The sequence below is a fragment of the Citrus sinensis genome, chromosome 2, assembly GCF_022201045.2.
Source record: "Citrus sinensis cultivar Valencia sweet orange chromosome 2, DVS_A1.0, whole genome shotgun sequence".
Lineage (NCBI taxonomy): Eukaryota > Viridiplantae > Streptophyta > Magnoliopsida > Sapindales > Rutaceae > Citrus > Citrus sinensis.
This window is the reverse complement of record NC_068557.1, coordinates 23,392,945-23,407,439: the sequence shown is the minus strand read 5'-3', so window position 1 is coordinate 23,407,439 and position 14,495 is coordinate 23,392,945. Positions and strand designations below refer to the sequence as shown.

Sequence of the window (14,495 nt, the reverse complement as noted above, 5' to 3'; positions counted from 1 at the left end):
CTCATTTTGTGGGTGAATGATTTTCATAATCTCGATTTACTTGCATTTATTTTCATGCATGTTTTATTGTTGGATATTCTATATTATGGGGCATTATCTTGACCAATGTTGATGATGAAGGACATCTTTATGGGGTCGCTGGAAGTTCTGGTGGTTATGCAGAAACAGTATTCAGACATGCTGCCAAAACACTATTTGGAAAAGTTATTGAAGGTCATCTAGAATTTAAAACCATCAGAAACTCTGATTTCTGAGAGGTGGCTCTGGAAGTGGAGGGAAAAACGTTGTTGAAATTTGCCCTATGTTATGGCTTCCAGAACCTGCAAAACATTGTTAGGAGAGTGAAAATGCGAAAATGTGATTATCACTTTGTAGAGGTCATGGCATGCCCTTCAGGTTGCATGAATGGTGGAGGTCATGTCAAGCCTAAGCCAGGACAATCACCGAAGGAGTCGATTAAGACACTGGAAACCATCTATTTGGAAAATGTAATGGTAGCTGATCCTTTCAAAAATCCTCTGGTGAAAAGCTTGTATGATGAGTGGCTTGAGCAACCTGGTTCAGAGAAAGCTAAAAAGCACGTGCACACAAAATATTATCCTGTGGTGAAAAGTATCACCGCTCAGTTGCATAATTGGTGAAAGCATTCACCATCCCAACACTTGAGATCGTAGACAATTTTGGAACTTAAGAACTCTCTTCTTGTGCCCCATGCCGTCTTCGGGTTGTTTTAGCAAATTTCAGACATGGCACCACAGCGATGCTGGCCATTTTTTGTCAATCATGGGATTGCATTTGCAGGGAAGTCCAATTTTGATAGAGTAAACATATATTTATTTACTTCAAAGGTTTTCACTCATGTACATACTATGTATTAGAAATGTTACATATAGAAGAAAGCATTGAGGTAGGCACTGATGCCTCATGGCACTTAATTTCATTTCCTTGTATTATTTTTTTCTTAGTTGAACAGTCCGAATAAGATTCCCTTTGCTCAAAAAAAAAAAAAAAAAGCTTCGGGGTTTCAATACCCAAGTGAATTAATGAAACATGTATTGAATAGCAAAGCTTACTCTCTCATCTGCTGGGATTGTAAATATCACATTTACTGGGTAGAAATTGAAGAAAACTCTTCTACAATTTCAGCCGTAACCACCTATATCACCAATTCTTCAATTTATTCATAAACTATTTTACCTTACCCTCCACAGAGCCTGCAGTTGACAAACTAGCCAAAGTAATTGTAGGCAGAACCCTCGCATATCATACATTCAAAACAATTTAGACTCATAAATCATAATTCTTGAATTTACCCCAACGGAAAATGAAATTACAAAAGAAAAGAACAAACAAAATCAATTAACAATCATATAAACAAAACTCAGAAAAACAAAATAAATTAACAATCATACCAACAAAACCTAGAAAAACAAAATAAATTAACAATCACATGAACAAAATAGATGCAGCACAATTTACCAAAATACAAACACTTGAACATAGCTTAATTTTATTGGAAAGCAATTCAAAAAGTCAATTAATTAATACAAAATGAAATTCCGACCAGATTTTTCAGCCCCTATTTATTTGTTTATTATGATTTCACAATAACGAACCGGACTTAATTTGATCCAAATCGGAACTGAACCCGTCATGTCGTGCGGGTTTTATTTTTATTTTTTAAAAATCATTAAGTCAAGGGATGGGAAAAGGAAAAACCCTAGCCCCAAATTAGCAAAGCAAGCCGCCCACTTCTGCAAACTCAGAACTCAAGTTGGCGCCTTACATAGATGCAGCAGCAGCACCACCACCATCACTAGGCGAATCAAAGCAGAGACGTAGCAGCACCACCACTAGCTGAATCAGAGCAGAGACGAAGCGGCAGCAGCAGCAGCCATCGATTCTCAATTACAACAACAACAGAGCAGAGACGCAATCGCAATAGCACACAGAGCCGAGATGCAGCAGTAGCTTTCTCTCTCAACGCAGCAGCAGTAGCAGCTTTCTCTCTCAATGCAATAGTTGATTTTGCTTGAAGAACTGTGACAGTCAATTGTGGATGAAATACAAGAGTATTCACGAAGAGAGAGAGAGAGAGAGAGAGAGAGCTCTGCGAAATTGGATTGAATTATCTTTTTTGTTTTCGTTTTACTGGTATTACAGCTTCAGCCGGTTACCCATTTTCCAACCGTTAAATCTCAGCCATTAACTACCTTTGTTAACAATCTAAGGATTCATTCGCTAAGAGACAAATAACTGGGGTACCAAACCCATGACGCAAGGTAGCTGGACCCGACAAAATATTGCTTTGGTGATTTGTAAAAATTAGGACAACGTAGTAAATATAAATTTTTAATAATATTTTTAATAAAATCAATAAAAATATAATTTATTTTTTATCATATAAATATAAAATTAATTTAATTTAATTTTTAAATTATAATAATTAATATTTATTAAATATTTGTATACTATAATTTAAAAATAACAATTATTATATTTATAACTCATATTGTTTTGTTTCAGAATTTATAATTTTTAATAAATTTTTAATTCTTTAAATTCCACGACAAAACAACATGGGTTATAAATATAATAATTGCCACTTTTACAGTTTTCTATCGACTGATTGAGTTGATATGCACGGGGTTATGGAATATAAAATGATTTTTAACAGTTTAGAAGTGATTGATGATGTTGTCAACAAAAATAATTTTTTTTGTTCTTTCCTTCTAGAAGGACGCCGTTTTGTCTTTGAAGTTTCTTGTTTTTCATTTTATTCTTGCAGGTCAATGGCCTGTTCTCCGGGGCTGCCTCTACCCAACTTTAAGCAAATAGTGGCACCTGTAGGTTTATTTAATATTGAACCAAAAATATAAAAAATTAAAAAAAGGAGGATAAGAAAAACATCATATTATTTTTAAATTCAAAATCGTTTTAAGAAGTGCTGTTTAAGTACATTTTCTTTTTTTTTTCTTTTTTAAAATCCCATCAGGTTGTAAATCCGACACCCCTAATAATTTTTTTTATTCTACCAAGATATTATTAATAAATATCCCGTGAGATTAACGTTTGACTTAGTACAAAATCCATTAATTTAAGATTTTACCTTAAGAGTAATTTAATGCATTTCGAGATTGATATGTAATCTTACTTGTTAATTTTTAGGACACGTTAATAATTATTACTCTTCATGTAAAGCTTCTTGTAGAGTTTGCTAGCCGTAACTGTAAGTATAAGTGACTTTATCTCTTCACCTGTTTTCAGAATGGCTCTTCTCTAAAATTGGTATCATCTCTTTCGTTGGCCAGTGCAAATGTCAACCTCTAAGATTTCTCTGTGTCTCCTCCTTTGTCTCTCCTTCTTCACCTGCATCAATTCAGATGAGCTTCAGATTCTACTAAATCTCAAAACCTCCCTCAAAGATTCGAAATCCAATATATTCTCTTCCTGGGTATCAAATAATCACTTGTGTAACTTCACAGGAATCACTTGCAACTCAAACCGTTCTTCTGTTCAAGAAATCGAGCTTTCCGATCGAAATCTGACAGGAACCGCTCCTTTTGATTCAATATGTCAGCTTCAGGCATTGAACAAGCTCTCACTTGGCTTCAATTCTTTGTACGGTACAATCTCAAAGGACTTGAACAACTGTGTCAAGCTACAGTACTTGGATCTTGGCAACAACTTTTTCAGTGGATCGTTTCCAGACATATCCTCTCTCAGCGAATTACAGCACTTGTATCTCAACCTCAGCGGATTCTCCGGCGTGTTTCCATGGACGTCACTTGGAAACATGACCAATCTTGTTTCGCTGAGCGTTGGCGATAACCCTTTTGATCCCACCCCGTTTCCCAACCAAGTCGTGAAGCTGAACAAGCTGAGTTGGCTCTATTTAGCAAACTGCTCCATTGAAGGTCGAATTCCTGTTGAAATTGGCAACTTAACGGAGCTTATCAACCTGGAGCTCTCTGATAACAATATCTCTGGGGAAATACCATCAGAAATTGGTAACCTTGTAAAGTTATGGCAGCTCAAGCTCTACAATAATCAGTTGTCAGGAAAGCTTCCTGTTGGATTGAGAAACTTAACCAATCTTGCAAATTTTGATGCCTCGGCCAACTTTCTTCAAGGTGATTTATCTGAAGTGAGGTTTTTGACGAATTTGGTGACTCTGCAGCTGTTTGAGAATCAGTTTTCTGGCGAAGTACCGGCTGAGTTGGGGAAGTTTAAAAAGTTGGTGAATCTTTCTTTGTTCACCAACAAGTTGACAGGTGCTCTACCTCAGGAACTTGGTTCGTGGGCTGATTTTGATTTCATTGATGTTTCGGAGAATTTGTTCACCGGGCCAATTCCACCGGATATGTGCAAGAGAGGTACCATGAAGATTCTGCTCATGTTACAGAACAATTTCACAGGTGAAATTCCGGCGAGTTATTCGAATTGCTTGACTTTAGAGCGATTCAGAGTTAGTAACAACTCGCTAAAGGGGACCGTTCCGGCTGGAATATGGGGGTTGCCCAAGTTAACTATTATAGACCTCGCGTTGAATCAGATTGAAGGGTCTATTACTCAGGATATTGAAAACGCCAAGTCTCTTGCGCAGTTGTTTGCTGGATACAATCGGTTATCAGGTGAATTACCTGAAGAGATTTCCAAGGCTACATCATTGGTTGCTATTGAGCTGAATAACAATCAGTTCTCTGGCAAAATTCCAGCATCAATTGGTGAACTGAAGCAATTGAGCAGTCTCAAGTTGCAGAACAACATGTTGTCTGGCTCAATACCAGAGTCAATGGGCTCATGTGATTCTCTCAGTGACCTAAACATGGCTCATAACTTACTTTCAGGCCAAATTCCATCGTCTTTCGGCTTGCTGCCGACTCTGAACTCTTTGATTTTATCAGAAAATAAGCTTTCTGGTCAAGTTGCAGAACTCTTTTAATTGTTGTTATGTTGTTGCTTCGTGTGCTTTGTAATTATGAGTTTTAATAATTTTGAGTCATTATTTTAGATTATGAGTAAGTGTGTTGATTTGAAAGCAAAACCGTGTAAATATATTTTTGGTACACTTTGATTTTGTTTGTGGAATGAAAAAAAAGGGAGCGATGAACTGGAATCGGGGGATTTGTCTTATGCTGTTGCTTTAATTGTTGCTATGCTGTTGCTTTGTGTGCTTGGTCATTATGAGTTTTAATATTTTCTCTCCGTCATTGAATCGAAATGCAAGCTGGAAATTGTAATTTCAGATAAATATATTTGGGGAAAATGATGATTGCCGAATAGCATTGTATTTGTGTTTTAAGGATGAAGAATACATATATCTGTTTTTGTTTATGCCATGAAATACTTTATGCCATTAATTTGAATTGGTGAAGTTGTATTGGAATATTTTTTATTTTGGACTGTTGAATTTTTAATCTATGACATATTGGTAAAATGGCTTTCATGCTATGTTGAATTTGATTAATTTCAAAAGTTTGAGCTATGTATGTTTAGAAGTAGTTTCTTTAATTTCATTAATATTTGATATATGTTATTTTTTCTAATTTTCTAGTAACAAGATATGGATCCATATGATGTTGATGGTGAGGATAGCAAGATTTGGTTACCAATGAATGTCGCAGAGATGAATGCTATAAGAGATGGGATTGCAGCTTCTATGAGGCACGATTACACATAATGCATAATGTGTACCATATAATTTTTTATAATTATTTTGTTTAAATCATGTGTTGTAATATATATCTTAATTATAGTGTAAAAACAATGACAATGTAAAACTTTTTTTAATTAATGGTAATTACAAAACTTTATCATCATTTAATTTTTTATAATAATTTTGCTTAGATTATTATGGTATATTTGTGTATGTAATATTGTCACAATTATTTTCTAACTATAATTATAACTTAAAATGCTTAGTAAAAACTGTTTTTGAAAAAGGTATTACCGAACGCATATTATCTGTTTTTATCATTTTCAATTATATCTACCAAACGCATATTACTGTTTTTAGTTTGAAAATATATGATACATAAAATGATACCAAACGCTTACTTAAATTCAAAATACAGAAACTGCAAAACACCATTTTTATTTTTATTTTTATTCTTAGAAAATACAAATTCAGAAACAATACCAAACGGACCTTTAGGCACTAGATATTCTAGAACAAAATTAATTAAAAAGTAAAATGTCAATAAACTAGTAAGGAGGAGATGCATTAGGTGTTGACTTGTCGCTCACAAAATTAATTTTCCACGTTTGCTTCTAGAGAAAGATATGTAATAAATTTGTTAATTTAGGTAAATTAATTGATGACTCAATTTGTATTTGACCAAGCAATCATCACTTGGTATCTGGATGATTAAAAATTTGAGATTAGTTAATTGAAGAACATACATCACGTTGTCTAGCATCAGTGATGTATTGAAAAGTCTTAACATTCTGGACAAAATATATACCCAAGAGATGAGATCAATTATGAGAAAGAGATTCCTTAATTACTCAATTTAAATCATGTAAGTGGTGTTAGTATATTCAAAGAATTAATAAAAATTACTTATATTTCAGTTTAAAAGCAGTATTATTGATATATCTAAGGAATTAACGAGCGGTGGTGGATATGTGAAAAATTGAAAAGAGAAATCGTGGATAAGTTTAATTCTAATTAAATACGAGTCCTTAAGTGTAATTATGAGGATAAAATGGGTATTACAAGAAGAATTAACGGGTGCAAATAGTAGCTTACTAAAGTAAACAACCAAGTTTACCCATTCCTTAGTGACTTGTCAAAAGATAAATAAAATATAACGGCATGTGAATATTTTTATTCGTTTATAATTTATTTGTTCTCCCGTTTGGCAGGTGGTGGGTCAACACCCATAGACGGAGCTGAAGCCCATAACCTGCAGGATTATTATTATTATTATTATTATTTTTCTTTTCAGGTATATGTTTTGAATTTAGAATTCTAAGTTTTGTTTGGACTTTTTTTGGTTAATCTTTTTGTTAAGGTCATAATTCGCTCTAAATATTAGGTTTTTTTTTTACAAGCGACCAAACTTTGAGAGGGACAACTCTGGAGAATATAATAAAAATAAATTAATTTTTTTTTGGTTACAATGTTTTTATGAGAATGAGAAATCTTATTAGTTAAATATCAACATTTCCTCCTATTGTTGCTCGAATTCATGATTCACAAATTTTGATATTCAATCATCATATTTTTATATATAATTACAAACACCCACAGCATATTTTAATAACGACAAACATGTTATGATAACAATTTTGGTTTTATTTTGAAAATTTTCATTATATTTACTTCAAATCAAATATTTATTTATTTATTTTTTTGGTTGAGAAATCAAATTTTCATTATATTTACTTCAAATCAAATTTTCATTGCCCTAGAATGTTATTGTTAAAATTTAGTAGGTACGTATTTACTCTTAAATGATTAGATGAGGGATATACATATATAGATATCATAAATTGAACTTTGTAAAATTGGAACAAAAACATAAACGGTGGCGGAAAATAAAACTTTTACGGTTGTTTGTTTTCAACGTGGCTCAAAAGAAAATAATCCTATGCAATAGCTGGGGATTCTTCCATATTTCCAATTCCGCTATTGTCATGATTCGACCTTATATGCTATGCTTAATTACGAATATCAATTTCATTTAATTCTTATCTTGATATTATTGAAGATCCTTATTTTACACACACACACACACACATATATATAGAGTTCTAATGAGGGTTCTCTTATTTTATTAAAAGTAATAAATTAGAGTCTGTATTTTTCTTGTTTTTTAGTTTTTCCTTTAGAGATCCATTATTACTTAATGAGACTCTCTATTTATATATTTTCACGACAAAAAAATTCCTATTTGCTGGCCATTTCACTGGGAAAAAAAAATGCCTGTTTTTCTGTTTAGATGGGGATAAAGAAATTGATTACAACTACCATTCAAAATTTCTCTTACATATAGAAATAACCTAACTAATATATAAGAGTAATGATACAGCCACAAACTCTTGTACAAACTTATTTTGTACAAACTGACGTGGCATTAATTCATTGGTTGAATGAAAATATAAATTAATAAAAATAAATCATGTGGGCTAAGTGATATTTAATTCAACCAATCTTATCATGCCACATCAGTTTGTACAAAATAAGTTTGTACAAGAGTTTGTGGCTGTATCATTACTCAATATATAAACTTTGCCGAATGCCACTCTTGTGATCTAAAAGACCACAGAAATGGTCAGCATTGAGAGCCGTTGGGTACTAGGAAATCCACAGATTTGAATAAACTGATTCAAGCGAGTCCCTAAAAAATTTCACGCGTGATTTTGTAATTGTTCTTCTATTATCTAATAATCTCCATCTTGCAATGATAAGAGAAACATTAAAGGAGCGTTGTGGTATCAAGAAGATATATATCTGATCAGGATCATATGGAGCGGGGGGGGGGGGGGGGGGGGGAAGCAAGAAATAGCTAAAAGATCGTGATCAAAATATCCGATATCGATTTTTTTTCTTTTTCTTTTTCTTTTTGGTGGGTCAATTCTAAGCTGTCATCAGATAATTTTCTTGGCCACATGCCCACATTGTTCGCAAGAAGATTCTTCTCATTTAAGTGCCCAAAAAAACCCCATATGTAGGACATCAAGTTGGATAGGTAGCAAACTAAATGGCTACCCAAGGGAGATCAAATTAAGCTTGACGACAGAGGAGAACAAGGAAAGAAGAGATAAGGTAGTAGGGTCATGGATTTGGAGCCAAGGCTTTTTGTAAACCCTAGCTAACAATTGCAATTACAATCGTGTATGAATTTGTTTTTCTATGTTGTAAAACTTACTTACGCCCTCAATTTAGGCTAATTATTTTGTTGGCATTTTTTTTAATGTGAATATGTCTGAATTTGGTTGAAATTTGATTGCGTCTAAATATAAATGTTTAAATGATATATTTGTTTTTCTATTTTTAATATTTAAATATAAGTAGTATCTTATTTATTTTTATAAATAAAAAATAACTTAAACATGATTATCTGACATTTATCTTCTTATAAGTCAATACAAATAAAGGGATTATGTTTTAGAGGTTAGGAAAAAATATATTTAATAGAAATATTTTTGAGATATAAGATTTACTTCCCACTAAGATAAAGTCACAAAAATTTACTTTTTTCTATTCAAATGTAAACATCCAAAAATCAAACATAAATTACAAAAAAAAAAATTAAAAAGATTGAAATTAATAAGAATTTCAGACTTCAAATACTTAAAGGTTGGTATTTATAGGGTGAGACGTGATTTCTTATCCCCGTCCCAACCTTTAAGCAAATAGTTTTTTATAATATTATTTAATTAATCTATATTAATCATTTAAGGATAATGTGACTGATCTATTCGTCCACTTAGATTTTAGAAAAAAAATCATCAACCACTTAATGAATGACACATTATATACCACATTATTTGAGATGAAATTTGAAATAAAATTTTGAGCTCTTTTGAAAAGGACAATATCATTAAAGATTAATGATTATGAAACTTAATATCTAATCTTTAGAGCTTTCAAAATCAAAATTTTAGATGCTTGCTTCAATTTCAACTTTCAAATAAAATCATTGGAACAGAAAGTCCCTTAATTTATCTTTCATCTTTGTTAAGAGGACGAAAAAAAAAAACACACTCACACACACAAACACACATCAACTCACTCCCATTTTTCCCATATCTTTTGACCAAATGTAAGAATAATTTGAGATTTTCAAAAATAAGAGAGACGATTTGAAGATATTTAATTCACGAAGGGATAATCCAAAATTTACCCTTAAGATATTCAATTAACTTAAAAGAATCTTATGATGTGCATTTAGAAATTTGGTTTGACTATTAGATGGAGGATCTAAATACTAAACGCTATAAAATAAATTTAGAAGATTTGACTCAAATAACAAGCTAATGATGCGTTTACTTCCTGAATTTAGGAATTGGAATCCGGAATCAGGATTGACAGTGTTTACGTCACAAAAATGAAGTAAGAATCGGAATCAGAATCGTGGGGCCCACCATTATTTAGGAATGTGGAATGAGAGATTATTGATTCCCATGGGGATGGGGGAGGTGGGAATCAATCTCCCATTCCTTAGAGTTTTAATTTTGCCCTCATTGACATTCAAATATTCCTAAAATGCCCCTTCTTTAAAAATAAAAAATATAAATATCAAAAATAAAAAGCCAAATATATAATTAATTTATATATTATTATAATTAATTAATTAGTATATCATAGTTAATTAAAAAATTGATAAATTATAAAAAATAATTATTAGTAATTGTAATTTTTGAATAAATAATCACAATATTAATATATTATTATTATAATTAATTAATTACTATACTATTATAATAATTATTATAATTAATTCATATATTATTAATTAATATATAATTATTACTATTAATTAATATATTAACACATTATTAACAATAATATATCAACAATTATAGTTTTTGAATAAATAATCATAATAATTAATATGTTTTTATTATTATAGTTAATTAATAAATATACTATCATAATAATCATTCATATAATTATTATAATTAATTTGTATATTATTATTAATAATTAATTAACTGTTATAACAATTATTGATATAACTATTATAATTAATTCCTATATTATTATTATTATTATTAATTAATATAATTATTACTATTAATTAATATATTAACACATTATTAACAACAATATATTAATAATTATATTTTTTGAATAAATAATCAAAATAATTAATATTTGTTATTATTATAATTTATTAATTAATATACTATCACAACAATCATTAATATAATTATTATAATTAATTCGTATATTATTATTAATTAATATATTTTATAATAATTATATTATTAGTATATTATTATAATTAATTAATAATTTTTAAAATTAATTGATATATCAATATATTATTGATAATAATAATAATTTTTGAATAAATAATCACTATAATTAAAATATAAAATAATAATTATGACAATAATTCATTAAGTACTTTTTAATAATTTGTTACAATCTAACTTACTCCGATTTCAATTTCAAGACAAAGTAAACACATTTATGGCAATTCATCTCATTCTGATTTCAATTTCTATAGTTGAAGTAAACAACGTATTCTGATTCTCCTTCCCTATTCCCATTCTAGCCCATTCTTATTCCTACCTATTCCGATTCCAGTTTAGTAAATACAGCATAAAGTTAATAAATTCTTAACACGCACTTGGGTTGTATTTAGGTCTGGTCGTGTTGAGTCCAATATGTTTGGGTCAATTTGATTTTTGTCATTTCTAAAGGGTAAAAGTCCATTTAGTCCCTGTATTTTAAGATTAGTGATCATTTAGTCCCTATATTTTTTTAAATGACTTGAAACTAGGGATGGCAAAATTTGGGTCCGGGTCCGGGTTTAGCCTTTCCGGATCCGGACCCGGATACTATTTTCTTTTCCCGGACCCGGATTTTAACCCGGATTTTTTCACCCGGGTCCGGGTCCGGGTTTCCGAATTCCGGGTTTTGAACCCGGATCAATGAATCAATATTAATTTCTAAAATTCTAAAAATAAAAAAATTAATACATTTCTAAACAATAACACATTTAGATTAATCAATAAAATTAATTAAAAAAATAATATTAAAATTAAATATCCGGGTCCGAGTTCCGGATGTCCGGGTTAACCTAAAAGTAAACCAAAAGAAATAAAAAGTAATGTTAGGGGTATCAATATTTTAACAACAGAGATGTTTCGAAACATTTTTAAAAATACATAGACTAAATGGACACTAAACTTAAAATACAGGGACTAAATAAGTTTTTACCCACCTCTAAATTCTGATCGAACTATTACTAAGGGTATAATGTGGTTTGAATATTATTACTCACAAATTATTTTTTAAAATTAATATATTATCAGGGCTTTTATGCTCGTTCGAGTACTCCATTTCATGTCAGCTTTTTTTTTTTTTTTAAATCAGATTTTGTGTGGTGTGATCCGAGCCGGTCCATCCATTTTACTACTCCACGATAATAGTATGACTTGCGGTGATATTTCATGAAACTTAGACATGCAAGTATGGAGGAGATATACTTGAATTAAAGGAAGTTGAACCATTCTGTTGTTGAAAGTTGAAACAGCCGGTCAGAATTGATTAAATTTAACAATTAGGGCCTAAAAGAGCAAGCAGAAAGGTTCTGTAATAGCCGGAAGTCTCAGAATGGACAGCTTCGTTCAAAGTTTTGCCATACTTGTTTATGTAAGCAGCCTTGATGTACCGCATATCAACCTCAGCCCTCGTAACAATTATCCATATCAATGTTGAGTCATCTGTCCCAAATCCCTTCATTGCCTTTCTCAGCAGCTTTGCAAAGTGTATTGCCGGATTCTCCACAAACCGCAATATCGTTAAAAGACCATACATTAGATTCCCCGACGTTTCCTTCTTTATTGCCTACATGCACCCCCAGCATGCAAAATTCATTTAATAACATTAATTCTTTCAGATCATATACATATATATTTATAATATACGAAGAATTAGTGAATGATTTAGGAGATCATGTACTTACGTGTTCTAATGGTTTTCCAAACATGGATTTGTAAGTAGAAATAAGAGCGGACATATGAGCTTTGCTTCTTTCGGTGAAAATGCGAATGAAAAAGCTATTGTCCCTGCCTTTGTTGATGGCTTTAGCATCGTCCTCTACCAAGATTTTATCAATTTCTGGGCCTTCGTACCGTGTTGTATTAACATATCCAAGCAGTAACTGGAGAGAGAAAAAAAAAGAAAAGAAAGAATCAAATTAATTACTTGAATTACCCACAATATTGGTCTTTAATTTAAGAACAACTGAACGGGGCTTACGATCTTGCGGTTCCATTCTTGGTACCTTTTTGTGATCACCATAAGTGGCACTTTCAATATCGTGTTCAAGGCGAGCACCGCAGTTGATGAGATAAACTTGTTTGAGTTGACGAAGCTGGGCAGGAGTCCGAGAACAAATTACATCCGTAGCAGCTTTGAAATCCGTAACTGTTGCTCTTAATGCACGCTTCAATACATTTGCATCTCGTGCGGCCGGTTCACGTACCCACAGACAAACCGCTCTCTGAATTACCAGGTAACCACTTAATTAATTAACTTTTCAAGCAGAAATTAAATTAACAAAAATTTTACAATATGTTGTTACATATTGGGTAATCAATTGAAGTACCTTGAAATCACCATGAAGCTCAGAAGAAAGACGTTTTCTAAGAACATCTGAATATTTATTGTCGTATTCTTGTGTGATGAGTTCAACTTGTTGAGAATCTCGATGGGCAAGAATATTGATAATTGTACCACTGTCACACCCTAATCCTGAAAATTATAGTTGAATTTATTATGAGTATCAGTTTATTCTTATCTAAAATCTTCTTTCTTCACCACCTTCTTTATAACTCTAAAACTATTCACGTATATGCATAATTTTACATGAAATTGAATAGTAATCAAATATAAAAGTTGAAATATTCGACAAAATGTCATTACTCACATACTCTATTTTACCGTTAACTCTTGCTAGAAGAAAGTTTCATCTCCATTCCGTCTATATTTTAGTGTTTGTTTATACAATTGTCCTTCAAATCAAACTTATATTTATTTAGTCAAAAATCATTAAAAAGAAGTACAAATAATTGACAATTTAACTTTTTTTTGGGGGGGGAGTAAATTATGTCAGTAAAGAAAATAAATAAAACCAAGATTTGATGTTTACACAAAACATAAATCAACTGGTAGATGATATTTTACCAAATTTATCAAAAAATGAAAACGCTATATTTTTTTTAAGCAAACTTCCGCAAAATGAGAAGTAAAAAGGGATCTATTGTTTTTGCCAATCACGTACCTACATGCAACCGTTTCTTTATATCCCACGATTCTACGAGCGAAAGGGAGAAAAGAAAATCAAGCAGACAAAAAGAAACAGTACATAACAACAATTTAAAAAAAGAAAAGAAAAAAAAGAACCAAGATTCACAAGAATTATTAATTATTCCTCCGGTAAAAATGAACTGGTTATGTATAAATAATAATGGAGAAATTGAAGCTTAAAATGAAAATGTGAATACCTTTGAAAGCTTTGTGAAGGTTCTTAGCATCCTCTCGGGCTGTAGGTATAACCGGCGGTATCGTTAGGGTTGACATTCTGTGTATTAAAGAAGGGAGGAAAAAAAAATTGAATGAAAGCAAACACAATGAGGTAGCTAGAGGAAGAGATGCCGCATCAGGTTATTAAAGAAGAAGGAAATATGTTGTGGTCACAAAATTTTCTATATTTATAATTTTTTATGGGTTATTATGATTACATATAATATATATAAAATAGTAAAACAGATCATCATCAGCAGTAAAATAATTCTAAAGAAAC

The 14,495-nt window shown here is 31.2% G+C and overlaps 2 protein-coding genes and 1 pseudogene across 2 annotated transcripts; 2 read left to right on the top strand and 1 right to left on the bottom strand.

The window, feature by feature from the left end:
• The first annotated feature begins 83 nt into the window (after positions 1-83).
• On the top strand, positions 84-641 carry LOC107174340 (protein NAR1-like; annotated as a pseudogene).
• Positions 642-3,219: 2,578 nt separating this feature from the next.
• Positions 3,220-5,136, top strand: LOC102618769 (receptor-like protein kinase 7). Its single transcript, XM_006492236.4, has one exon. The coding sequence runs from the start codon at positions 3,317-3,319 to the stop codon at positions 4,943-4,945; it is 1,629 nt and encodes a 542-aa protein (XP_006492299.2). The 5' UTR covers positions 3,220-3,316; the 3' UTR covers positions 4,946-5,136.
• A 6,946-nt stretch (positions 5,137-12,082) lies between these two features.
• On the bottom strand, positions 12,083-14,272 carry LOC102623700 (annexin D5). The gene is made up of 5 exons (XM_052434975.1): positions 14,197-14,272; positions 13,299-13,444; positions 12,936-13,193; positions 12,654-12,851; positions 12,083-12,535 (listed from the first exon to the last, which is right to left on the bottom strand). Exons 1-5 carry the CDS (start codon positions 14,270-14,272, stop codon positions 12,242-12,244), a joined length of 972 nt encoding a protein of 323 aa, XP_052290935.1. The 3' UTR covers positions 12,083-12,241.
• Between the last annotated feature and the right edge of the window lie 223 nt (positions 14,273-14,495).